This window comes from Nomascus leucogenys, chromosome 4 (assembly GCF_006542625.1).
Source record: "Nomascus leucogenys isolate Asia chromosome 4, Asia_NLE_v1, whole genome shotgun sequence".
Lineage (NCBI taxonomy): Eukaryota > Metazoa > Chordata > Mammalia > Primates > Hylobatidae > Nomascus > Nomascus leucogenys.
The window spans coordinates 72,108,308-72,134,662 of record NC_044384.1 but is presented as its reverse complement, the minus strand read 5'-3'; the positions used below and the strand labels follow the sequence as shown (position 1 = coordinate 72,134,662).

Here is a 26,355-nt window from a genome sequence, read left to right as displayed (position 1 = left end):
TGATGCATGCCTGTAGTCCCAGCTATTCAGGAGACTGGGGCAGGAGGATCACTTGAGACCATTAATTTGAAGATGCAGTGAGTTGCAATGGCACCAGTGCACTCCAGCTTGGGTGACAGAGCAAGACTGTCTCTAAAAGTTTTTTTAAATGCATTTCTATATATAGTACTTGACAGTTGTTGATTTGGTTCAGAAAACATTTGTTGAAAACCAGCTACGTGTTTGATACTATGCTATGTATCGAATAATTTACGGTATACTTGAGGAGATTAACACATAAGCATGTTACAGATATTGTAAGATACGACAGTGCATCGATGGAGCTGAGAAGAGGCTCTGCCCAAGGAGGCAGGGATGGCTTTTAAGAAAAAGAATGGTAGCCCAAGCTAGGTAAATAAAGGGGAATGGAAAAATAATTTTTTAAAAATTCAGAGTCCCAGATCTTTCTTTTCTAGATTTGCATTCAGCCGGTCTGGAAATGTTTATTTTTAAACAATCTTACATCATTCTTTTACACTCACCATGGCACCACTCCTCAGACTGACATATGGAAACTACATTTGGAGTTCTGAATACAAGAAACATATAGGAAAAAGGATATTTTAAAATAGAATTTGGGCTGGGTGCAGTAGCTTATGCTTGTAGTCCCAACGCTTTGGGAGGCCGAGGAGGGAGGATCGCTTGAGACCAGGAATTTGAGGCTACAGTGAGCTGCGATTGTGCCACTGCACTCCAGCCTGAGCAATGTGAGACCTTGTCTCAAAAAAGGAAGAAAATTGAAAGGATTTGAAGAGGTCCACAATCTTCATTTAATTGCTACAACCTAGAGATGCCTCAGTTGTCTCAGTTAACTCTGAAGAAGAGATGGACAAGAACTTGGTTGTTTGAAAAGAGAGTAGCTTGTAATGGTTACTTTGGGAAATGTCTTTATACTATTAGAGACTACTGCCAAATGTTGAGATCTTCCTATTTGCAGTACAGGTAGAAATCCAGTTTACTATTTGGTCTAAAAGGGAGTGCCAGCAATTAGGTCAACTGTCGTGTCTTTTCACTGGCCATGAAACAGTCTGTGTGTGTGCGTGTGTGTGTGTGTGTGTGTGTGTGTGTGTTAAAAACCCATACCATAAATTTCTTGTAGGTGTATATTAACAGTATTGTTAACTGTATGCACATTGTTGTACAATAGATTTCTGGAACTTTTCCATCTTGTATAACTGAAACTCTAAATCCATTGAAAAACTCCCTATTTTCCTCTTCCCCCAGCCCCTGGCAGCCAGCATTCTGCTTTCTGTTTCTATGAGTTTGATTACTTTAGACACTGAATATATGTGTAATCATGCAGTATTTGTCTTTCTGTGACTGGTTTATTTCATTTGACATACTGTCCTCAAGGTTCATCCATGTGAAATAGTCAGATTTTAAAGGAAATTAACACAGAGACTCATGATTCTGGTAGTGTCAGGTTACATAGTCCATGGTTTGTTGCTCTACAAAACAAAAAAACTCTCAAATAAACATACGTTTTAAATGAGTTACTAGAGGGGGAAGAAGGAAGGGAAAACTTCTATACTTCCTGCACGCTCCCCCCATGATCTTAGCAAATGGCATAACTACTTTGAATGCAGATGTCAGTATCAGCTCTGAGATTTGTATGCAGCTAATAAAGTAGCCCCAAGATGTATTAAGCAAAAATGAATAGAATTTTGGGGAGAAATTGACAAATCCATGTTCATGGGCTTCTTAATAAGACACGATATTTGTAAAGAAATAGATTTATATAATAACCTTAATAGAAGAAGAAAAATACATAGAATCCTATATCCAGCAATTAGAAAATGCATATTTTTCTAGGACTGACATGGTCTATTTGTAAAAAATGGACCATTGACTAGGCTGTCAAGTAAATCTTAAAATTTAAGAATGCCCGGCCGGGCGCCGTGGCTCATGCCTATAATCCCAGCACTTTGGGAGGCCGAGGCGGGTGGATCACCTGAAGTCGGGAGTTTGAGACCAGCCCGACCAACATGGAGAAACCTCGTCTCTACTAAAAATACAAAAATTAGCCGGGCGTAGTGGTGCATACCTGTAATCTCAGCTACTCAGGAGGCTGAGGCAGGAGAATTGCTTGAACCCGGGAGGCGGAGGTTGCAGTGAGCCAAGATTGCGCCACTGCACTCCAGCCTGGGCAACAAGAGCGAAACTCCATCTCAAAAAAAAAAAAAAAAAAAGAATTCCTATCTTATAGCTCATAATTTTTTATCTTAATGCAATTAAAATATAGGTTATTAATAAAAAGATAAACATTTCCATAAATTTGGAAGTTTTAACATTTCTAAATCACGGATCAAGACAAAATTATAATGGAAACTTAAAAATAAACAGTATATAAAATACTGCTTATCAAAACTTGTGTAAAGCAGCTCAAACAGTACTGCAATGAAAATATATTGTCTTAAATATATTATATTATATTTTATTTATTATTTTTTAGATGGAGTCTTGCTCTGTTGCCTAGGCTGGAGTGCAGGGGTGTGATCTCAGCTCACTGCAGCCTCTGCCTCTCGAGTTCAAGCAATTCTCCTGCCTCAGCCCCTCGAGTAGCTGGGACTACAGGCACATGCCACCAGGCCTGTCTAATTTTGTACTTTTTAGTAGAGACAGGGTTTCGCTATGTTGGCCAGGCTGGTCTTAAACTCCCGACCTTAAGTATCTGCCTGCCTCGGCCTTCCAAAGTGCTAGGATTACAGGCATGAGCCACCACGCGTGGCCCAGTATTTTAAAATGAAAGTTAAAATTAATGTGCTGTCTAACCTAATTTAGAGTAAAAATAAGAGAATAAGCAAAAAAAAAAAAAGCAGAAAGAAGTAACAACAACAAAAGGGCAGAAATAGAAATCACAGTTACAGCACAAGGGACCAACCAAACTAAATGTTAGCCTTGGTAAGACTGATCAACTCTGTCAAGATCGAGCATGAACAATCAAACAAGAAAGAAAGAAGGTGCATATAAACAATATCAGGAGAAAGAGTGGGCACATAAATACAGGTATACAAAGAAAGCATGAATTGAATACTGCCAACAATTTTATGGCAGTAAATATGATTATTTAGAAAAAATGGAACAGATTCCTAGAAAAATATAATTTGCCAAAACTGACTCAAGCAGAAGTAGAGTCTGAAGAGTCCACTTACAGTTAAAGACATTAATAAACAAAATCCACAAAGAAAACACTGGGCCAGCTGGTTTTACAGGTATGTTTCATAATAATGCAAATGAATGCAAGTGAATATAGATGTAGAAATCCTAACAAAAGATTAGCAAACTGAATATAGCAATGTATTAAAAAGATAATACATCATGTTCACATTAAGTTTATTTCAGAAATATAAGGGCAGCTAACATTAGAATGTCTTTTTTTTTTTTTTTTTTTTTTTTTTTTGAGACAGAGTTTCGCTCTTGTTGCCTAGGCTGGAGTGCGGTGGCGTGATCTCGGCTCACTGCAACCTCCACCTCCCGGGTTCAAGCGATTCTCCTGGCTTAGCCTCCCACGTAGTTGGTATTACAGGCGTTAGCTGCGATGCCAGGCTAATTTTTGTATTTTTAGTAGAGACGGGGTTTCACCATGTTTGTTAGGCTGGTCTCGAGCTCCTGATCTCAGGTGATCCATCTGCCTCGGCCTCCCAAAGTGCTGGGATTACAGGCGTGAACTTCCACACCTGGCCTAGATTATCTTATAATTCACCACAGTAACAAAGGAGAAAGAGCCATATGATTATCTCAATAAGTATGGAAAGATTATTTAAAGTCCTTGCTGAGGATTAAAAATGACACATAGCAAGCTAGAAACAGAAGGGAACTTCTAAGATTTCTAAGAGATAACTGCAACAACATCACTCATAATGATGACATGAGGAAAGCATTGTTTTAAAAAAATATCAGGAACAAGATAAATGTGTTCACTCTTACCACTTCTACTTAACATTATACTTCTCTCTCCCTGACCTTATACTCTAGGTCCTAGTTAGTACAGTAAGCAAGAATAAGAAATAAAAGGCATAAGGATTGGAAAGAAATAAATTAACTGTCTTTTAATCTGTTTATGAGGCCACCATAGAACTTTCATAGCCAAACCAGGAAGGTTCAGTAAGAGGAATAAAAGTTTTATCTGTTGCTATATAACAAACCACCCCAAAACAGTGGCTTAAAACAATAGGAGACATTTATTATGTTCACAAATCTAGGGGTTGACTGACCCCAGATAGGTGATTGTTACTCAAGGTCTTTTGTGTAATTGCATTTCAAATGGGGGCTGCGGCTAGAGTCACCTTGAAGAAGCAACTTCTTTTACTGTTGTTGACTGTGACCTCAACTGGGCTGTCACCAGGAACACCTACCTACACAAGGCATCTCTATGAGACCTGGACTTTATCACAAGGCAGCTGAGTTTCAAGAGTGAGCATTCTTAGAGAGCAAGGCAGAAGCTTTATTTCCTTTTGTGACCTAGCCTTAGAAGTCACATATAACTTCCACAACATTCCGTTTGAGGAGTAACTCACTAAGGCCATGCATATTCAAGGAGAGGGTACTTAATACTCTTATTAGTTTGATGGAAGAAGTATCAGTGAATTGTGAACGTATTTTAAAGCCATCACCACTATAGATTATATGAATTTCTTCATAGATAACCCCTCTAGAAATGTGCAGACAAGTCAAAGAATTATTAAGAAACATTTTGATAGTCTTAGAATTGTAAGACGATAGACCTTCAAATCATTAAAAGAAACCTTTAAACTTACCAGAAAGTGCTTGTCATCTTTCTTAGTAATAGCAGATTTAGATAAAAACTTAGTTCTATAATAATAATCCGAATAAGTATAGATTTAACTTATATTTTATGGTAACTATTATGTAAATATTTGCTAACATTTTTTCTTATCCCATTGAAGTTTGAAAATAAAGACCAGACGTCAGTGTAGTGCTTTACCTTCTCAAAATCCATTGTTGACAGCTTTTTTACTTAAAGATTTTCTCACTCACTGTTAGGGTCTTTAGTTCTATCTTCAATTTTTTTTTTTTTTTTTTTTTTTTTTTAATCTTCAGTTTTGGCCTAGTGCAGTGGCTTACGCCTGTAATCCCAGCACTTTGGGAGGCCAAGGTGGGTGGATCACCTGAGGTCAGCACGGTGAAACCCTGTCTCTACTAAAAATACAAAATTAGTTGGGCGTGGTGGCTGGCATCTGTAATCTCAGCTACTTGGGAGGCTGAGGCAAGAGAATTGTTTGAACCTGGGAGGTGGAGGTGACAGTGAGCCGAGATTGTGCCATTGCACTCCAGCCTGGGCAACAAGAGCGAAAAAAAACTTCCTCTCAAAAAAAAAAATCTTTAATTTTAATCAAAGCCAAATCAAAGCTATTTATGATGTTAATAATTTATTCCTGCAGGCTATTGATGCACTGGAGTTGTTCCAAGGAAGAAGAACTAGAACTCTTAGAGAAGAAGCTAGCATTGATTAGACAGGGAAAGAGAAAACCTAAACAGAGCAGCATGATAGCTTACTTCAGATGCCTGAACTTTTACATGGAAAAAGGAGTTCTTTATCCTGTGTTAAGCCCAAAATATAAAACTAGGGTTCATGAGCAAATGATAGCATTGGTGAATATCAGGTTAGCATTAGCTCTTAAGAGCTGTTTTAAACCTACAAATGAACCCTCTGAACTAGTACACTTATTGGAGGTATTCACGCAGAGGGTGGATCTTCTCACTGTCAGATCTTCTAGAGAATATTTGTGAATGAATTATAGAGGGTTGCATTAGATTACTTTGATCTATTTCTTGTATGCTTCATTTCTTGCCCCTATTCATCTCTTTCTCACCTTCTTCCCGCATTCACCTTTCTGTCCTATTACATTGTGAATTCCTTAACAGGTGCAACTTTTTTGTTTTGACTGACAAAAATTTTGTACATAGTTTTGTCATAGGGTAGTAAAGGGGGTATTAAAGATATCATTAAGCTTCTCCTTCTCTCTCCCTGAATAATTAAATCTAAAAGCACTTGGGGTTGGGCCCACATGTGGAAGGCATGTGAGTAAAGGTGGTAATGTCCTTGAAAAAGAAGCCTGTGATACTGGGTTGGCATTGGTGTATCCAGGTATGAATGCATGGTTTTCAGTGAGTATAGATACACAGATAAATATGAACATAGGCATATGTATATACATATATTTCTTACCCCTGTCCACTGAGAAATCTTGAGAGCAGCGATAGCTGATTAACATTGGGCATGCTTAGCTTTTGATACCAAATTTTATTTTCCACTAGGAGGAGAATAGAGCTTTGGAGAAATGGCTGGTTCCAGGTCTGGGACAGGGAAAGTGTAAGAATAGCCTGGAATGTTTTGTAGTGACAGAACATAAAGACATGCTCGAAAAATGATGAAGACATATCAGAAGGGTGTAGAAGCCAAGTTGAGTTCACTGGCCAAACTTGGGATAATCTGAGCACGAAAATAAATAATGATTACAACCTATTGAATAAAATAGGAATTAATGAGTCTATACTGATGTAAAGAAACAAATGAATACATAAATGAGGGATAGGGAAAGTTCTACCTTTGCATAGGTTGCCAACTAATAAATATTGAAATGGATACTAAACTTGGTGGGTGAAAATTTGGTGAAGAACAAGGTATTTACATAATCTTGAAGTATCCCTTTACAAAATACTTGTTAAATATAAGAAGAGGAATAGTACCTCTACACTGGAGAAGTCTGGCCAACACCAGCCTTAAATATGTGATCATGACCAGTTGTGAGACATATCATGTCAGAATCCTGAACCACCCGATAAGATGCAGTGAATACATAGCATCTTTCTGAGATGAACATGCCAAAAATATACAAACTGAACTCACCTATAGGGAAATAGATATCTGACAACTCAAATGGAGGAACACTATAAAACAACTGACTCGCAGTTTTCAAAAGGTTAAAAAATACCAGGAAAGAACAGATTGTATCCTTTTGTTTAAAGGACATTATTGGGACAGTTGGTAGAACTTGAATGGTATCTGGGTTAGTAAAATATCACCGTTAATTTTATAATTTTGAGGACTATGAGTAAGTAGGATTATGTCATTGTAGAAGATAAAAAAATGGAATAATCAGGTATGTTTGCAACTTGCTGTCATGACTTGGGAAGAAAATTCTTTGTATTTTACTTGGAATTTTTCTGTAAGTTTTAAAATTATTTAAACATACAAATTAAAAATATATATAAACTTGAGATACTGAATCCTAGCCAGTACATGAAGTCAAGAAAAGGAAATAAAAGGCATACAGGTTGGAAGGGAAGAAATAAAAATGACCTTATTAGTAGATGACATGTAGAAGATCGCAAAGAATCTACCCAACAATGTCCTGGAAATAATAAGTGAGTTAAACGAGGTTGTGGGATACAAGGTCAGCATACAGAAGCCAATTGTATTCCTGTATATTAGCAACAAACACGTGGAAACGAAGATTAAAAACACGTTGTTTACAGTTGCTCTAAGAAAATGGAATATGTTGGAATAAATCTAACAAAATATGTATAGGACCTGTATGTTGAAAGCACCAAACACGCTGATAAAAGAAATCAAAAGATGACCTAAATAAATGAAAAAGGCCTACCATGTTCATTGATCGGAAGACTTAGCATACTGAGTCAGTCCTCCCCAAATTGTTCTATAGATCTATAGTGACTCATAGTGTCAAATTGTTCCTAAAGATCTAACACAATTTCTGTCAGAATTTCAGGAAGATTTTTTTGTAGATAAAAACAAGCTTATTCTTTTATGTGGAAAGGCAAAGGAACTAAAATAAAATGGCTAAAATGATCTTGAAAAATAAAAACTAGAAGAATCACTCTACCTAATTTTAAAACTTAATGCACAACTACAGTAATCAAAACAGTGTGGTAGTGGCAGAGGGATAAATACATAAGTCAGTGGAACATAATCTAGAAATAAACTTGTAAAAGTATGGTGAACTGATTTTTTGACAAAGGTGCAAAGCAATTTAAAATGAAATCTCACACCTTACACAAAAGTTAACTGAAGATAGATCATAGATGGATCATAACGTAAAAGCTTTCATAAGAAAATGGGAGAAAATTCAGGATGTAAGGCTAGATGAAGAGTTCTTAGCTATGACACCTAGAGTGCAATTCATTTAAAATATCAATAATTTATACTAAATCAAAATAAAAAACTTTTGCTTCTCAAAACACCCTGTTAAGAGGACAAACAGATGAATACAGACTTGGAGAAAATGTAACCACATATCTGACAAAGAACTTAGATCTGGACTATATATAGAACTCTCAAAATGCAACAGTAAAAAGAAACAAAAACCCCAGTTAGGAAATGGGCAAAAGATATGACACAGATGGCAGATAAGCCTATGAACATATAAAAAACTTCATTAGCCATTAGGAAAATGCAAATTAAAATCACGGTGGTGGGATGTCACTAGACAGCTACTAAAACAGCTAAAGTAAAGAGATCACAATACCCTAAAAATGCAGAGAAGCTGGATCTCATATATGGCTGGTGGGATTGTAAACTGGTACAGCCACTCTGGAAAGTAGTTTGGCAGTTTCTTAAAAAGCTGAACGTATACTTAGCTTATATGACCCAGCACTTGCACTCCTGGGCATTTATCCCAGAGAAATGCAGTCATATGTCCACACAAAAGTGTGTGCATGAATATTCACAGCAGCTTTATTTGTAGTAGTCCCAGATTAGAAACAACCCACGTGTCCTTCAGTGGGTAAGTGGTTAACTATGGTACATTCATAACACAGAATACTACTCAGCAATAAAAAGGAAGAAACTTGACATAACAACATGGGTAGCTCTCAGAGGACTTATGCTGGGTGAAAAAATCCAGTTTCCAGTGATGACATAGTACATGATTCCATTTATATAACATTCTTGAAGTGATGAGAATTCTTGAGAGGGAGAGCAGGTCGGTGGTTAGGGATGGAATGGGGAAAAGTGTGCCTGCCAAGGGGCACACAAAACCTTTGTGCTGATGGAATAGGTATGTGTTGTGGTGGTCATGTGAATTTGTTTGTGGTAAAATGGCATAGAACTGTATACACACAAATGAGTGCCGGTAGAACTGGAGAAATCAAAATAAGGTCTGTGGATTGTAGCAGTGTCTTTTCGTGCTTCTGAGTTTGATGGCCTTCTGGAACTAGGACCTGGACAGCGCATTGCCACGAGTGGGGCTCTGTGATGAGCCTGACAGCGTCCCTGGCTGCAAAGAGCTTAATTCTGGCAAGAAGGCTGCTACTGGTCAGGCCTGGGTGCTCCTGTTGCCTTCCGCCAGATCAGAATCTTGCCCTAAGCGGTCCCTCTTAAAAGCCACAGCACCTTGGGTGGGCTGGTCTGCCCTAGAGCACTTAGCTGGGTGGAGGGAGCTGTGGAAGCATGCAGTGGGGGAGTGCTGGAGTCCAGGACAGTTAGCCGTACTCAGGATTGGGGTGAGGGTGTGGTTGTTTCTAGATTAAAATGCAGATACATGATCAAGTAGAATTTTGAAATTCCTTTAAATGTTTAAGGTAAAATAGGAATTACCAAGGAATTTTGTACTTTAATACCCTCTTAGGGTATTAAGGAGGGTTTGTCAGTGAAAATAAGAAGGACTGGTCCACTCGAGCCACTGATTTTGACAGACAAGAAAACAGACCCCAGAGTGTCCCTTATCATAGGACTGTCGGTGACTGGGATCCTGATAGTGTTTCTCAAGTAGTAGTCACCCTTTTCTGGGAAATCGTGACTATGTCTGAAATTATGTAGGTTGGTAGAGCCAAAACAGAGAACAGAATCCACATCTTTAGATCCCTCAAACTCCCCTCACCCATGTTTTTCATCTGCACCGCAAAATTCCAGGTACCTGTACTAAAAAGTCCTGAAGGTTTCTGTGCTTTTCCTTTTTGCTGAATTAGTTTACGCTTAAGAAAGTCAGTTAACGTCATTTCATTTCGTGCTTATGTTTGAGAATGGGTTGATGGTGATTTGTCATTCTAACAAAATTCTAGCAGGTTTAGGAATTTGAATATGTGAAAATCTTCTGGAATTCATCATATAAACAATGTTTGAATACTTGCTGACTTAAATTGTTATGACACTCTACTAGGTAGGCCCTCTGAGAAAATGGAAGTAGCAGCCCTTTTTCCCTGACGGTCAAATTTAGGAGAAATGATCAGTACAGGATTTCTTGACTCTCCGAACCTAAACTGCAGACTGCTCCTCTCCCCTTTGTCCCCGTGGCTCAAGCCACATTCTTCATGTCCCTCAGACATGTTAGGTATGTACCACCTTAAGGCATTCGCCGTTCTCTGTGCTTGGTACACTGTTAACTAAAATATCCCTGAGACTGACCCCTTCCAGATCTGTGCTTACATGTGACCCACCTGGATGGTCAGCCACAAGGCCCATCCTGACCACCCTGTTTAGAATTGCAACCTGCCCCTCTCCCCAGCGCTGTGAGTCCCGTTACTCTACCTTTTTTTTTTCTTTTTACCATTTATTACTTATATACTTTACTTAGTTATGCTTATTGCTATATCACCAATATAGATATTTGGTCTACATTGTTTGCATGGTGTCTCATGGGCCTTTGGATGTGATGAAAGTAAAATCTTTTCCCCTAAGTCCCTCTACCTTCAATTTGTTTAGGCTCTACCTCTCCTAGAAGCAGAGTCTGAGTTTCAAAGAAAGTGGTGCAATACTGCTGGGCGCCGTGGCTCACTCCTGTAATCCCAACACTTTGGGAGGCCGAGGCAGGTGGATCACCTGAGGTCGGGAGTTCAAGACCAGCCTGACCAACATGGAGAAACCCCATCTCTGCTAAAAATACAGAATTAGCCGGGCGTGGTGGCACATGCCTATAATCCCAGCTGCTCGGGAGGCTGAGGCAGGAGAATCGCTTGAACCCAGGAGGTGAAGGTTGTGGTGAACCGAGATCGCACCATTGCACTCCAGCCTGGGCAACAAGAGCAAAACTCCATCTCAAAAAAAAAAAAAAAAAAAAAAAAAAAAAAAAAAAAAAAAAAATGGTGAGATACTTACTGATTATTTTAAAGTGAAGATTAGTATGTCTTATTTTATACAAGCTACCAAAGAGGAAAAATGTCCGTTTTCCAAACTAATGAATTTTACCTATTTTGTAAAGACATTCTCAGGTATTCTGTTCATTGCAGACTCTTGGGGACAGATTAAAGAGGACTTTTTCAATTAGGAGATTTGTGGAATCGAATTTAATTAGTGACATTGTCCTGTCAAGTGTAGGATCTTGAAATCATGATGGGTGGAAAGACACTGATGATTTCAAGGACAGTAAACTATTGTTTGGAAAAGGTTGAACTTAACCAAATGTTCCCTAAACAATGTATACTTTATTAGCAAAGTTGTAATGGTGCTACCTTGGAAATACTCTTTCCATTCCCGCTGCCACTACTTGATTCAGCCCTCATCACCTCTTGATTAAGCTTTCAGTGTATTGGTGTATGAAGTTGCCTTCCTCTTTGTTCAGTCCATCTTGTATGCTGCTGAGAGTTATTTTCATGAAAATCAAATGTGTTTATACCAGTCCTTTAAAGAGCTTCATGGGGGCCCTGTCCAGAGCCTGTGCCTGTAGCACAGCCCGCATGCCCTTCAGGGTCTGCCCTTAATGTGTTTGGGGACCTCTCTCTAGCTAGCTCGTCAGCCTTTCTGAATTTGCCAGTCCTGCATGCTACACCATTCCCTTTCATTCCTCTTTATGATGTGCCCTCTGCTGGAATTTCCCCTTCCTGCTGATCTCACTAGGCCTATTCAGGTAGCAATTACTCAAGCTCCTTCCCACAATATTTTAAGCTATAAAGTATCAGTACTCAGAGTCATGGCTTAATAGAATTTCTTTTTTCCTTTTTAAAAGCTTCAAACAAATAATGTCTTACCTTTAGATCCCTATAGGTTAAAATATGTTTGTTGACTAAAAATTGTGTATGATTGCTGAAAGTATTCAATGCAGGGAACAGACCAGTTCATCATGGAGGCATTCCATCAGAGCATCTAGTTAGAGGAGATATATCATGGACTGCATCGTCACAGAAGTGGGGTTTATATGAGAGAGGAGTTGGAAATCACACCTGAGTGGAGAGCAACATGAAAGGTGATGTCAGCAAGAATATAGGATGTATGGGAAGGATGGTAAAGGCACCAACTGGATGGATCAGGGAGACATGGAATGCAGAATGCAGGAAATAGGTAATCTCTTAAATTGCACAAACCTGGGTTTCATTTTTGTGCTCTAGTGTGTTACACTGATGATGACTTGACTTCCCTGAGTGACAGGGAGATGGGTGTGATCCATATTCATATGCACTTCATAGGGCTGTGAAGACTGAGAGAGGTGACCCAATGACGAGTGTCACACAAACCTGACATGTCGTAGGCACCAAATGGTTCTAGACAGTGGTTCTGGTTGGTTTTGTGGTCAGTTGGAAACCTTTCATCAAGCAGAATTTTCTTTACAGAGCAAACAATTGAAATGTTAATATTCTATGTGTACTAAGGTTTGTATTCTCCATTAATATGGGGGAGTATAAGGTGACCTGGTGTTTAATGCCAGCTTTGTTTTTGGTTCATTGCTCGATTTGTGAGACAGAACGCATAATATTTGTTGTTTGACTATTTTGCTTGCAGGATTGAAGAGAGTTGACATATCTAGAAAATGCTTTGAGTTCTTGGACATCACTATTTGAAAACGTACTAATTACCCTTAGTTGAGAATGGGAAAATCTAAAGGGGAAAAGTCGCTGGTTCACGCTGTACTATTAGAATTGGTCATCTTCTTGCCTGACTTGTAAGTTAAGGGTGCTTGATCTTTGCTGTGATTTAACCTGTTCAGGATGAATTGTAACCAGTTACAATGAATACGAATTCTCCTTTCTGTTTGACTTGGAAAACTTTCCAAAAGGAGATGTCTTTACAATAATGATATATTTGGTGAAACCTGTGGGTTGTTTTTTTTTTTTTAAAGCTTATGATGACAGTATTGAAAGAGGAAACTAATCTGTATTGTCAGCACAGCCACAGCTAGCACTAGTCATTTCTTGAGAGGTGGAGCTGTTTCTCAGAAACACGCTGTTTGAGGGTAGGAGGTGAAGGGACTCCTTGTTAGAAATTGGCTTAATTTTAATCCAAGTTATAAACCACAGTTCTGTTTGGGTATTGCATTTCTTCATTCACTCAGTGACAAGAATTAAGGCAGATGATGCCTGTAGAAAAATAAGTGTATGTTCTTGATAGTTCTGCTACTAGTGCTAGTAGAGGTTGAGAAATAAGATTTCCTGTGAAGTGTGGTTTGGTTGCTTTTGTGGTATCCCATGCGAAAGAGTTTGAACTATCTTTATTTTTCTCCCTTTACTGGATCCTTTAAAAGATAGGAAAGGGTGAGATAACCAGACTTATAAGGATGGTAAAGTATTGTGGGCTTTGGGACTTATACAGCCCAAAGGTTATGGGATGCTGCTGTTACGATAATCTCATTTCAGAGGTTCCTATGGAAGAGGAGAAGGGATGTACCTTTCTGTGTGTTCTCATTCAGAAGTCAAAAGTTTGTTTTTTAATGATTAGTTTACAGATTTGGGGCTGACTGATAGTATCTGGGCAGGGAAAAGAGAACTGTGACTCAGGTTGTAAGGGAACCTGTGTATGCTCTCACAAACTCGAAACCATGTGTTATGATCCTTAATTGGAGAAGAGGCAGTGCCCTTCTTTGTTATCTTCACTAAAGAGTATAAATTATAAAGTCACAGTTTCTCATAAAAAGGCTTTGATAGTTTCACTTCCTGAAATGTGTATATTCACAATCTTTTGCAATAGTTATTTTAAGGTGATGTGTTTTAGTTATTTTTTTCTCTATTGCCTCTTCTAAATCAAAAAGTTATATATACTTTTTATTTTGTATTAATCTTTTAATTTTTGTTTTTATAATTTTAATGTATTTTTAATTTATTTTAAAGTTTTATTTCTCCTTTTTGCTTTAAGATTTTTTTCCTTTTTAAATTGTTTTTCATTTTTCCTTCGTATATGTTTTTCTTTTTTTTTTTTTTTTTTGAGACGGAGTCTCGCTCCGTCGCCCAGGCTGGAGTGCAGTGGCGCGATCTCGGCTCACTGCAAGCTCCGCCTCCCGGGTTCACGCCATTCTCCTGCCTCAGCCTCTCCGAGTAGCTGGGACTACAGGCGCCCGCCACCACGCCCGGCTAATTTTTTTGTACTTTTAGTAGAGACGGGGTTTCACCGTGGTCTCGATCTCCTGACCTCGTGATCTGCCCACCTCGGCCTCCCAAAGTGCTGGGATTACAAGCGTGAGCCACGGCGCCTGGCCCGTATATGTTTTTCTTAAAAGAACAGAAGAATTAAAATAATATCTAGTGATGTAGGTATTTGAGTTTTGTTTTTAATCAGCCTTGAGAAGAAAATACAGGCTCAAATGACATTTGTAGTTAGTTCTAAATAGCTATAGAGTTTTCGCAAGGATTACCTTTCTTTTTTGGTATTATCTGATAACAAAATAAAAACAAATTTTCCTGAGAAAATTCACTGTTCTTTTGCTTTTGTTGACTCTGTATATTAATGTTAAACAGGAAGCGAGGCCACTGCCAGGGGCTGAGCCCTGCAGACCCAGTGCCCTGCAGGTGGTGCCCTCCTCCCTCCTGCCTCCGAGGACTGGATCTGGGCTTTTCTGGTGTGTGGTTACTGTGCTTATAGAGCATTGAGGTAACACCTGGTGCATATTTTACAGATCGAAGGAAAATAACAGTGAATTTTAGTTCAGAGTCCCGAGAGTGAGGTATCAAATACTATGGCTGAAGGTGTTTCTCTAGGTTTACTTCCTGCATAGCTGGGCAAGGGTGTGGGGTGGTGCCATGTGGGGTAACCAGATTCCCAGCACCCTGTGAGGTGGACCTTCTCGGGTTTTATGGATTCCTACCACATGTTAGCTAAATGGCTGTTTTCAGTTGTGCAATAGATATGAGTAGCCTTTGGTTAGTGTTCTTTCTGTGATTACAACATGAGGAAATACATTCCTTTGGTGTGATATTTTAGTGGAACTTTAATTTTAAAATCATGTAGCTTTCTAAAACCAGGCATTTTTTTTTTTGGTATGTTGTCTAGGAGATATGTGGTCTTTATTTTAATTAGGTTGCTGACCTTTTTACTATTTTACATAATATAACAGTTAAAGGGTGATTAAACTGTTAAAAAAAAAAGTGATTTTTAAAAAAAGTGCTTGTTGACATCATCTTTCCGAGAACACTAGTATATGTGATTTACTATAACAAGATCTTAGTTTTTCCTGTTGGCAAATGACATGTAATATTTACAGAGGTCTTGGGTTCAGTCCAGCAGAAACATCTCAGATAAATTGATGTGTAAAACTAAAACCATTTTACATTTTCTTTCATATGGAGATAATATAAACAGTTTTTTCATTTAAAATTAAGGAGAGACTGGCTATTTAGTATGAGTTTCTTTGAGAGGGACAACTTGTAATAGTATGCATTCTCTAGAGTTAAACATCAAACACCATGTTTTTAGTTTTATAATTCAGTGATATGCATCCAGCAGTTGTGTGTTGAGGATTCTGAGTTAATTCATGGGCTTTTTCTCCTGGTGTCATGCTTCTCTTGCTTTCCCATCTAAATGTATAAGGTCACATTTTGTAGTTCACATATTTAAATTAGCATAAATTCTCAATCTATGAGATTTTTACTTTTAAAAACTAGAAATATCTCTAAACTGTTAACAGAGTCTAAGTAGTGAAGTATCTTCAGTGGTCTTTTAAAGAATACAGTTGGAATATTCCGACTGTCTTTAAATATTTTCAGCATTTAACCTAAACACAGTTCACTGCTAAAATTTATTTAAATATAGTGGAATTCTTATCTATTGAGAAATGAAGAGGTTGAAATACAGTAACCTCGGAAATCTAGTCTCATCTATTTGAGACCAGTTATCGTTCTGTAGGTAGACCAATCAATTTTTAGGTACCAAGAATCTGAATGATCCTTTTACTTTTAGGAAGGTAAGTACTTTATTCATTTAGCTATGTTTACTTCTGGTCGATTTTTCAAGTCACAATGGCTAATGTGCTACAAACAGAAGCACTTCCTTTCCAGCACTATAGTAACAAACAAGATTACATTTTATACTCCTTACCAAAAAAGTAGAGAATAGTTTAGGATTTGTCTCAACTCTCTTATGATGCTAATTCATTTTTCTTATTTCTTCTATCTTTTTATAAATACCTAGAATATTAATATGAAGATAAAAAACAGTAATTTTGAAATGACAGTTGTGGCTTATCATTCTCTATTTTCAGATGATCACAGTCGTGTTAAACTGCAAAATGCTGAGAATGATTATATTAATGCCAGTTTAGTTGACATAGAAGAGGCACAAAGGAGTTACATCTTAACACAGGCAAGTAGTACGATACCAAGCAAATGTCTGAAAATGATGTGTTTGTGGTTGTTCTGCTTTAAATCATAGGTAAAAGTATATCTTGACTTCTTTTGGAAATGAAATGGTATTTCAGTTTTTTTCTGACGATGTAATGAATTATGGACATTATAAGGTTTTGAAGCTTTGAGTATTTGAGATAAAAGGCGAGTTATTTTTGATATTACATGTTTTGTGAAGGAAAATTCTTATGAAATGGCCTAGGCCAGTTCTTTGGCAGATTGTGTTCCTTACATTGTATCTGACACAGAGCGCTGCTTATGCTTCTTAGCGTCTTCTTTTCTCTTCCCATACCCTGTGGCAAAACCAGAGGCCTTGGACAGCTCTTCTGTAGCTCCCCCTGCCTCGCATATATCTTCAGAGAGTACACCAAGCCCTGGATGGTGTCTGGTCGTCTTCAAGGACCTGAGCGGGTGCTGAGACCAGGTGCTCCAGAGGCCCAGCTGCAAGGCCTTGTGCTCCCTTTGGCCTTCTGCCCAATTGCCTCTGAGCACATCAGCCACACCTGTGTGCAAGCATGATTTTTTTCCTTCCATTCTGAGATAATAGGAGAGATTTTTGTGTATCTACAGCTACTGTTTATTCATCAAGTAATAAAGACTTGATTATCAACAGTGCTGTCATTTCCCCCAAAGATTTTTAAATGTTCAAAAGATATACCATAATATTTGAGATTTTTGAAAACGTAACTTGAATCAGAATGACTTATTTGAAAGAGAAAAATGTTTGATAAGTAAAAAGATATGCAGATTAATGTAACTATGAGCTATTATACTATGTCAATTCACAGGAAACTAAAATGCATTATTTTACTTGAGGTAATACAGCTCCTGCAAGTCAAAAAGAAAAAAAAAACAGCCCATGGAAAAAACTGGCAAAGGACATAAACTCCTAGTTCAAAGAACCAAACAAAGGTGGACACTTTGCACATGAAGAGATGCTCCATTCATTCAGTAACCAGGGAATGGGCCTTTCACCTGTCAGAACAGGAGAGATTTCAAAGTGTGTAATACTCAGTGTTCAAATACTTTGACCGACCAAGAAAGTCTATTTAGAGAAATACAGTCAGACATAAAGATATATGTGATCGGCCAGGTGCGGTGGCTCACGCCTGTAATCCCAGCACTTTGGGAGGCTGAGGCAGATGGATCACCTGAGATCAGGAGTTTGAGACCAGCCTGGCCAACATGGCAAAACCCCATCTCTACTAAAAATACAAAAATTAGCTGGGCATGGTGGCGGGCATCTATAATCCCAGCTACCCAGGAGTCTGAGGCAGGAGAATCGCTTGAACCCGGGAGGTGGAAATGGCAGTGAGGCAAGATAGTGCCACTGCACTCCAGCCTGAGCGAAAGAGCAAAACTCTGTCCAAAAAAAAAAAAAAAAGACCTATGTGATCATGTTCATTGCAGTCTTATTTTAACGCATCAGACTCAAGCAATCTGTAAGGGACTGGTTAAATAAGTTAATCATACATACACCATTAGTAATAATTTTTGGAGCTTGGGAATAGAGACTTTGGAGCTTGGGAATACAGACTTTAATTTTCCATTTTCTTCCTTTCTGTAATATTGGAAGTTGTTTTTTATGTGCATTCGTATTTTAAACTACTATTTAGAGTTAAAAATTTTATTTTCTTTTTGAAATACCTACAGTTGACCCTTGAACCATACAGGGTTGAACTGTACTAGTCCACTTACAGGCAAACTTTTTTCAACCAAAAACGTGTCAGAAATATGGTATTCATGGGATGTGAAATCCATGCATACAGAGGGCTGACTCTTTGTATCTGCAGGTTCTACAGGGCCACCAGTGGGGCTTGGACATGTGTGGATTTTGGTATACTGCAGTGGGTGGGGCAGGTTGGGTCCTGGAGCCAGTCTCTTGTGTATATCAAGGGACAACTAATAACATTAAAGAATAGAGAAGAATTACCACCCTAGATCCCTTATCACAACCCTTTCTCCCTCTGTACTGTTTTTCTCCATTATCACTTACTGGTTTTTTATTCTCTTCTTAGTTCTTGAAAACATAGGTCTTTCTCAAGATTCTAAATTACCTCCAGTCTGCACTACAGCCCTTTAAGACCATGGTTTTCAACGTTTGTAACCTAAGACAGGGTAGACTACTGTCATGGTACCTGTGCTTGAATCTTGGTACCAGCATTTCATTGGATATTCACTCACCCAGCAAAGACTTACTGAGACCTACTCTGTGGCAGGCATTGTTTAAATAAAACAGACTTTCATAAAAACCCTATTATGAATTTTACATTCTAGTGGGAAATAAAATTAATAACAGTTAAAAATTTTGTAATAGTGTTTTTACATGCTTTGTATAATTTAAACCTTAGGACAACCCTCTGTGGTAAATAGTATTACCTTTATTTTGTACATGAGGAATCTAAGGAGATCCAGAGACATTAAATAGCTTCCTTTTTTTTTGAGATGGAGTCTCACTGTGTTGCCCAGCCTGGAGTGCAGTGTTGCGATCTCAGCTCACTACAACTTCCGCCTCCCGGGTTCAAGTGATTCTCGTGCTTCAGCCTCCCAAGTAGCTGGGATTACAGGTGCTCACCACCACTCCCAGCTAATTTCTGTATTTTTAGTACAGACAAGGTTTCACCATGTTGCTCAGGCTGGTCTCAAACTCCTGGCCTCAGATGATCCGCCTGTCTTGGCCTCCCAAAATGCTGGGATTACGGGGGTGAGCCACCACGCCCAGCCTCCTAGTGATTGTTTTTGAACTTCTTGTTGCTGTGTGTGTCCTGAAGGAGCCCTGCGCATTTAATGCGAGAACTCAGAAGCCTGTGTCTGGGTTTTTCTCCTCTCCTGAATTCCTCTCTATGTTTTTCAGATCTCTATTGGATATTTTTACTGGATTTCAAAATCTGCATGTTCTCTATCTTTTTTACCAAGGCAGCTGCCTTCCTATTTTTCTCATTGGGATTGAAACTGTCCTCATTGTCTGCCAAGTTCTTTCTGATCTTCTATTGCCCCTCCCTTTTTTCAGAGCTCTCTTCAATTACACCTGTCCTGTTGCAGCAGCTTTTTAAGGTCTCCCCTTGGCACCATTCCTGTTACTCTACTGGTATAGTCGCCAACTACATCCCTCCACTTCTACCTCACTGATCTATTTGTCTTTTCCCAAATAGGCCCTAAACTTTCATGCACTTTGCCTTATGCTTGGAGGGCCTGGAATGGACCCTAACTCCCTCCCATTCTTCCACATTCCCTCTCTGTATTAGGACCTTTTTCGAGGCTCTTCTGTAGTTTCCTTCCCAGCCTTTCCTGCTCCCTAAGACCTGATGGTTTAATTTACCCATACTCTTGTGCTACTTAACTGTGTCCATTAGTCATACAAGTACTTCTCCTTGCCACCTTTGCAAGCTCTTAAAGAGCCAAGACTGCATCTCAGTCTAGCTCTTGGCCTTGCACCTAGCAGGTTGTTTGTAGTGGAGGATACAGAAAACTAGAGATGCAGTAACCCAGCTCTTCTGATTGTCCTTTGTAGATTATTACTTCAATCATCTTTTTCTTCTGAGTTTTATGAATTAGTATTTTTTTTAAAAGTCACCTCCTTGTTGTATTATGTCTGTTTTGCCGATGAAGAAAATTGGTAGCATTGCTGGTAAATGGAAGAGCTGAGATGTGAATCTCTGTGCCTCTGATTTAAAAACCTATGGCTGGGCGTAGTGGCTCACCCCTGTAATCCCAGCACTTTGGGAGGCTGAGGCAGGCAGATCACCTGAGGTCAGAAGTGTGAGACTAGCCTGGCCAACATGGTAAAACCCCATCTCTACTAAAAATACAAAAATTAGCTGGGCATGGTGGTGCACGCCTGTAATCCCAGCTACTCAGGAGGCTGAGGCAGGGAGAATTGCTTGAATCCGGGAGGCAGAGGTTGCAGTGAGCTGAGGTCGTGCCATTGCACTCCAGCCTGGGCAACAGAGCAAGACTCCAGCTGTGTTCCTGTTTATTATTTAGTCTTTAGAATCACCAGTGGAATGGCATGGGTTGTGATTGTGTGTATACACTAAAGAGTGACCTCACTGGCAATTGGCTACATCCGTTTTTTTTTTTTTTTTTCCTAATTAAAGAAAAAGGTATTCATTTTACTGGGGATTTCCTCATTGCTGTTTTTACCTTTAGACTATGTTTTGTTTTGGAAGTAGATCAAGTAATAGAAAAATAAGTTGAGTGAGGAAAACGCCATTCTCAAATATTAGGTTGTAGTTTGTCGGGATCCTCAGTAGACTTCCAGCATTTTTACAACTTAACCTTGGTTTATTCATTTAAGTAATATTTATTGAATATCTGCTACATACCAAGGAGTACACCAGGCCTAAAGATGCTTTTAGTCAGCTGGGCACCATGGCTGACACCTGTAATCCCAGCACTTTGGGAGGCTGAGGCAGGTGGATCACTTAAGGTCAGGAGTTCGAGACCAACCTGGCCAACATGGTGAAACTCTGTCTCTACTCAAAATCCAAAATTTAGCCAGGTGTGGTGGTGGGTGCTTATAATCCCAGCTCTGTGGGAGGCTTAGGCAGGAGAATCTCTTGAACCTGGGAGGTGGAGGTTGCAGTGAGCTGAGATCGTGACACTGCACTCTAGCCCGGGTGACAGAGACGCCATCTCAAAAAATAAAAAATGCTTTTAGTCTAGAACCACTTTAACCCCCTTGTTGTATGTGGGTCTGAAGCTCTGGGCAGCCCTAGTCCCCACTCCTGATTCTGCCCCTAACTCATACCACTCTGCTACATTCCATGTGAGTTGAATGCATGTTCAGAGTTATTTTAGGTGTAGCAAAACTGCATCTCATTTTAACCTTCTCATTTAAAACTCGTTAAAATTTGTACATAGGCTTTTCATCTCTTATTCTTCCTTTTACCCTATGCTATCATTAAAATATGAAAGCAATTGGCAATACATGAAATATTTTGCTTTTATCCCCATGGCATTGTTGTAACATGGACTGTTGCCCAATACTCTTCCGTTGAGGCCGCACATACTGTGCATTTGTAGATTAACAGTTTCATTGTGGTTCAGGTACTTTAATGATTCCTACTTTTTCTAGAAATCTTTTTGTAGTTGACTTGAGTTGATTGGCTGGCCAGTGATGGTACAGACTTTTTTCTCATGGATTTTCTATATGTGTGGGAGGCACATCCTCTCTTTCGGCAGTAGAAGATGAAGAGGACAGAAATTTCCTTGGTCTACCTTCTTTGCAGCTAGAACATGATCAATCAGATACTCCTACTCATGATTTTGTCTCTGATTTGCCTATAGATTGTACATGAATACTATAGCCACCTTCATTTGGCAGTGCCAGCAAAAGCAAGGGGATAGTAGTGACAGTATCAAGAGCAGCATCCCAGGTTGACTTTCTTTGGGACAGGACCTTGCTTGTGCCTTAACCCTTGGTTCCTACCCAAGCTTGGCTCTCTAGTCCTCAAATCTGAAAGCCACCTGATATCTTAAACAATTCCTTTTTTGCCTGAGAAAGTAAAAGTCAGTTTTGATCATTTACAACCAAAAATCCTAACTAACACAGACCTGTTTTTGAAATCAGGTAGATTGGAAGTCTTGGTTTACTTCTTATAAGCCTGTCCACTGTCTGTCTTGTAACATCCCAGGAGCAGACTTGATGAGGCCTTCCTGGAGCCTTGCTGTTTCTGTCTGCTTCCCTCATCTGCTCTCTCTCCTCTCTCTTCACAGGGTCCACTTCCTAACACATGCTGCCATTTCTGGCTTATGGTTTGGCAGCAGAAGACCAAAGCAGTTGTCATGCTGAACCGCATTGTGGAGAAAGAATCGGTGAGTAATATTTAATATTTACAGCTTAGTATACTGTATGTGATACATAGTATACTGTATGTGATCATTAGCATATAAAGGTTTTCATTTTGGGGCCAATATTCATTCCTTAGTTTTGGCCTTTAATTGCTAAAGGCTAGTGGTCAAAGTGTTTCTGTCCAGAAAAACTCATGTATCCTTTTCCTTTCTTATTTTAAGTATTTATATAACAATTGCAGACCTTTCATCTCCAAGATAGAAATACAATGGAATAAATATGGACTAGCAGTGATATATAGATCTTTGGAATCCGTAGGAATCCTTATTGACCTATTGTCAATAAGTCCTCTTCCAGCTTTAAGATCTTGTACTGTTCTACTTCAGATTTCTTACTTTATTCTACATTTCATAATTGCTGGTTTTTAATGATGATGAAAATTTCCTAATCTACTTCTAATTAGATGTGGCAATGACATGCCAGAATTTCCAGCAGTGTCAGCATAGTCATTTACAGTGGTTTTTCCTGATCTTCAATATCATTTAAAAATTAAGGATTAGGCCAGGCACGGTGACTCAAACCTGTAATCCCAGCACTTTGGGAGGCTGAGGCAGGCAGATCACTTGAGGTCAGGAGTTTGAGACCAGCCTGGCCAACATGGTGAAACCCCGTCTCTACTAAAAATACAAATATTAGCCAGGTGTAATCCTAGCTACTTGGGAGGCTGAGGCAGGAGAACGGCTTGAACCTAGGAGGTGGAGGTTGCAGTGAGCCGAGATTGTGCGATTGCACCTCAACCTGGATGATAGAATGAGACTCCATCTCAAAACCCACTGCACTTCAGCCTGGGTGGTAGAGACTGTATCTCAAAAAAAAAAAAAAAAAAAAAAAAAAAAAAAAAAAAAAAAAAAAAAAAAAAAAATAAGGATTATGACATTGTCAGTTTGAGCAGCATTGCAGACTACACGATTTGCAAATTTTATTTCTCTCATTTTGGAGTATAATTACTGCATTAATAAGATAACACTGCCACCAGAATTTAGAAATCATGTTTATGGTGGTTGAACCTAGATGGTTAACAAGAGTCAGGTTTAATTATTTTGGGGAAGATTACTTCAGAGGTGGTGGGTAATGTGTTATTCATCAAGAGACCCATAACATCTGATTATTGTTCTTTTTATTTCATTAATAGCCATTATTGGTCAGTGTTCAGCTTCTTAATTCATTATGGGTTACAAATGATGATAATCCAATTCTGTCATTACTTTTCTTAAAAGCAGTTTTCCAAAAAAAAAGTTAATTCTCTGTCGAGGTCATCTGTCCTCAACAGATGACCAATTAGGAGTTTTTCTGGTGGAGAGTGGCAGGAGAGGATGAATTATTATGGGTTTAGACATACTGGATTAATTTTACCCTTTGCAGTTATTTTCCTTATTTTTGATCAAATTATCCTGTCATTGGCTAGAAGCAATCTCTTTAGGTTGGGTCCTGAGTCCTTTTTTTTTTTTTTTTTTTATTTGAGACAGAGTCTTGCCTGTTGCCCAGGCTGGAGTGCAGTGGCATGATTTTGGCTCACTGCAACCTCCACTTCCCAGGTTCAAGAGAGTCTCCCGTCTCAGCCTCCTGAGTAACTGGGATAACAAGCACCCACCACCATGCCCAGCTAGTTTTTGTAGAGACGGTTTTACCATATTGGCCAGGCTGGTCTCAAATTCCTGACCTCAAGTGATCTGCCCACCTCGGCCTCCTAAAGTGCTGGGATTACAGGCGTGAGCCACCTCACCCAGCCCTGAGTCCTTTTTAACAAACCTTTAATAGTTTCCTTGGCTGGGTGCAGTGACTCACACCTGTAATCTCAGCACTTTGGGGGAGCTGAGTTGGGTGGATCGCTTGAGCCCAGGGGGAGCTGAGTTGGGTGGATCACTTGAGCCCAGGAGTTTGAGACTAGCCTGGGCAACATGGTCAAACTGTCTCTACAAAAAATAAAAAAATTAGCTGGGCGTGGTGGCGCATGCCTGTAGTCCCAGCTACCTGGGGGACTGAGGCAGGAGGATCACTTGAGGCCAGGAAGTCAAGGCTACAGTTAGCTATGATCGTGCCACTGCACTCCAGCCTGGGTGACAGAGCGAGACCCTGTCTCAAAAAAAAAAAAAAAAAAAAAAAAAATTTTTGCTATCTGTAATGACTGCATCTCAGGCTCATCTCAAACTCTTGCTGCCCAGACCTGGAACCAGCCATTTCTCTAAGGAGTTTTGGTTTCTTTTAATGGGCAGCAGTATTTCAAGATCACAGCAAAAATAAGGATATGTATTGCTACTGGACTGGTCATTGTTTTTAGGGCTTTTCAGTGGACAAAAGCTAAGGAACAATATGTGTGTGTCAAGATAACATACTTCAAGAGTTCATAATGATATTTCCAATTCAAATTTGGGACTATAAGGGTTGCTTAGCCCCTTCCATCTTATATCTGCTATTTCCTTTTTCATACCAAGAATCCTGGTTCTCAAAGATATGAGAGATGTAAACCATCTTGTAATGACTCGTTTCGTTCTTCCCATATCACATACAAAATATAACCATAATCATGATATCATCTACTACCAAGGTAATTACTGAAAATGGTTTACAATTTTTAATATTTTTTTCATTCTCTTCCTGGCGTTTCCGAGTTGTACTTTACAAACTGTAGTCTCTCCCCTACATCCCTTGTAGACTCTTAGTTCTACAAGCAAGCATTATTTAATATTCATCAACAGTCTTTGCTGATGTCTCTCCAGTCATTCTGACTAAAGCTCATTCTCTAGTGGATCCTAAGGAGGGACTTGTGAGCATTATAGTCTGATTTTTTTACATGTCAGTGATGGTTCATCTGCTGTCTTAATATGTGAAAGTCAGTTTGGCGGGATATAAAATCCTTGGCTCACGTGCTATTCTTTGAACAACTTTTTTTTTTTTTTTCCATTTCCTTCTGGTATTCCACCAAAGTCTAATGGACATCTTATTTTCCTTTATAAGTCTCTTGTTCTTTTTATCTACACTACCCAAAGAATTCTTTTTTTCTTTTTCTTCAGATATTATTAGTTTTACCAAAAATATGTCTTAGTGGGCCGGGCGCGGTGGCTCACGCTTGTAATCCCAGCACTTTGGGAGGCCGAGGTGGGCGGATCACAAGGTCAGGAGATCGAGACCACGGTGAAACCCCATCTCTACTAAAAATACAAAAAATTAGCCGGGCGTGGTGGCGGGCGCCTGTAGTCCCAGCTGCTCGGAGAGGCTGAGGCAGGAGAATGGCGTGAAACCGGGAGGCGGAGCTTTCAGTGAGCCGAGATTGCGCCACTGCACTCCAGCCTGGGTGACAGAGCGAGACTCCGTCTAAAAAAAAATATATATGTCTTAGTAATTGGCCATTCTGGGTCAGTTTTTACAGGTACGTGATGTCTTCTTGAGCGTTTGACTTCAAGTACTTTTTAAAATTTTTCTAATACTTTTTGTTAAAGAAATATTTGTTGAATTACAGTCCTTAGTATTTGTTCTGCTCCCTTGCTTGCTTTAATGTTCTTCTTTGGGTCTTCCTATTATACATATGTTGGATTTTCTTTGCCTATCTTTTTTATTTGTCACATTCTCTCTAATCCTGTTTATCTCTTTATTTCTATTTTACTTAAAAAAAAATTTTTTTTTAAGGCCAGGTTGGAGGGCTCACACCTATAATCCCAGCATTTTGGGAGGCTGAGGCAGGAGGGTCACTTGAGCCCAGGAATTCAAAACCAGCCTCGACAGCAAAGTGAGACCCTGCCTCTACAAAAAATACAAAAAGTAGCCAAGTGTGGTGGCATGCACCTGGAGCCCCAGCTGGGATTGGGGGATTGCTTGAGCCCAGAAGATTGAGGCTGAAGTGAGCCAAGTTCACCCCAGTGCACTCCAACCTGGGCTACAGAGCAAGACCGTGTCTCTTAAAAAAAAAAAAAATTATTTATTTTCCTCTTAAGGCATTATTATTA

At 39.2% G+C, this 26,355-nt stretch overlaps 1 protein-coding gene across 6 annotated transcripts in view; it reads left to right on the top strand.

Annotated features, from left to right (window-relative positions):
- Positions 1 to 26,355, top strand: part of PTPN2 (protein tyrosine phosphatase non-receptor type 2) — a 100,671-nt gene that overhangs the window by 31,381 nt on the left and 42,935 nt on the right. For 5 of the 6 annotated variants that reach the window (XM_003276694.3, XM_004087756.2, XM_030810801.1 and 2 more), the window contains 2 exons: positions 16,419 to 16,519; positions 22,279 to 22,377. In XM_003276694.3, the coding sequence (XP_003276742.1) occupies positions 16,419 to 16,519; positions 22,279 to 22,377 (200 nt within the window). Of the gene's footprint in view, positions 1 to 16,418; positions 16,520 to 17,491; positions 17,561 to 22,278; positions 22,378 to 26,355 lie in introns of those variants that run through there. The other variant, XM_030810802.1, reaches the window with a different exon arrangement.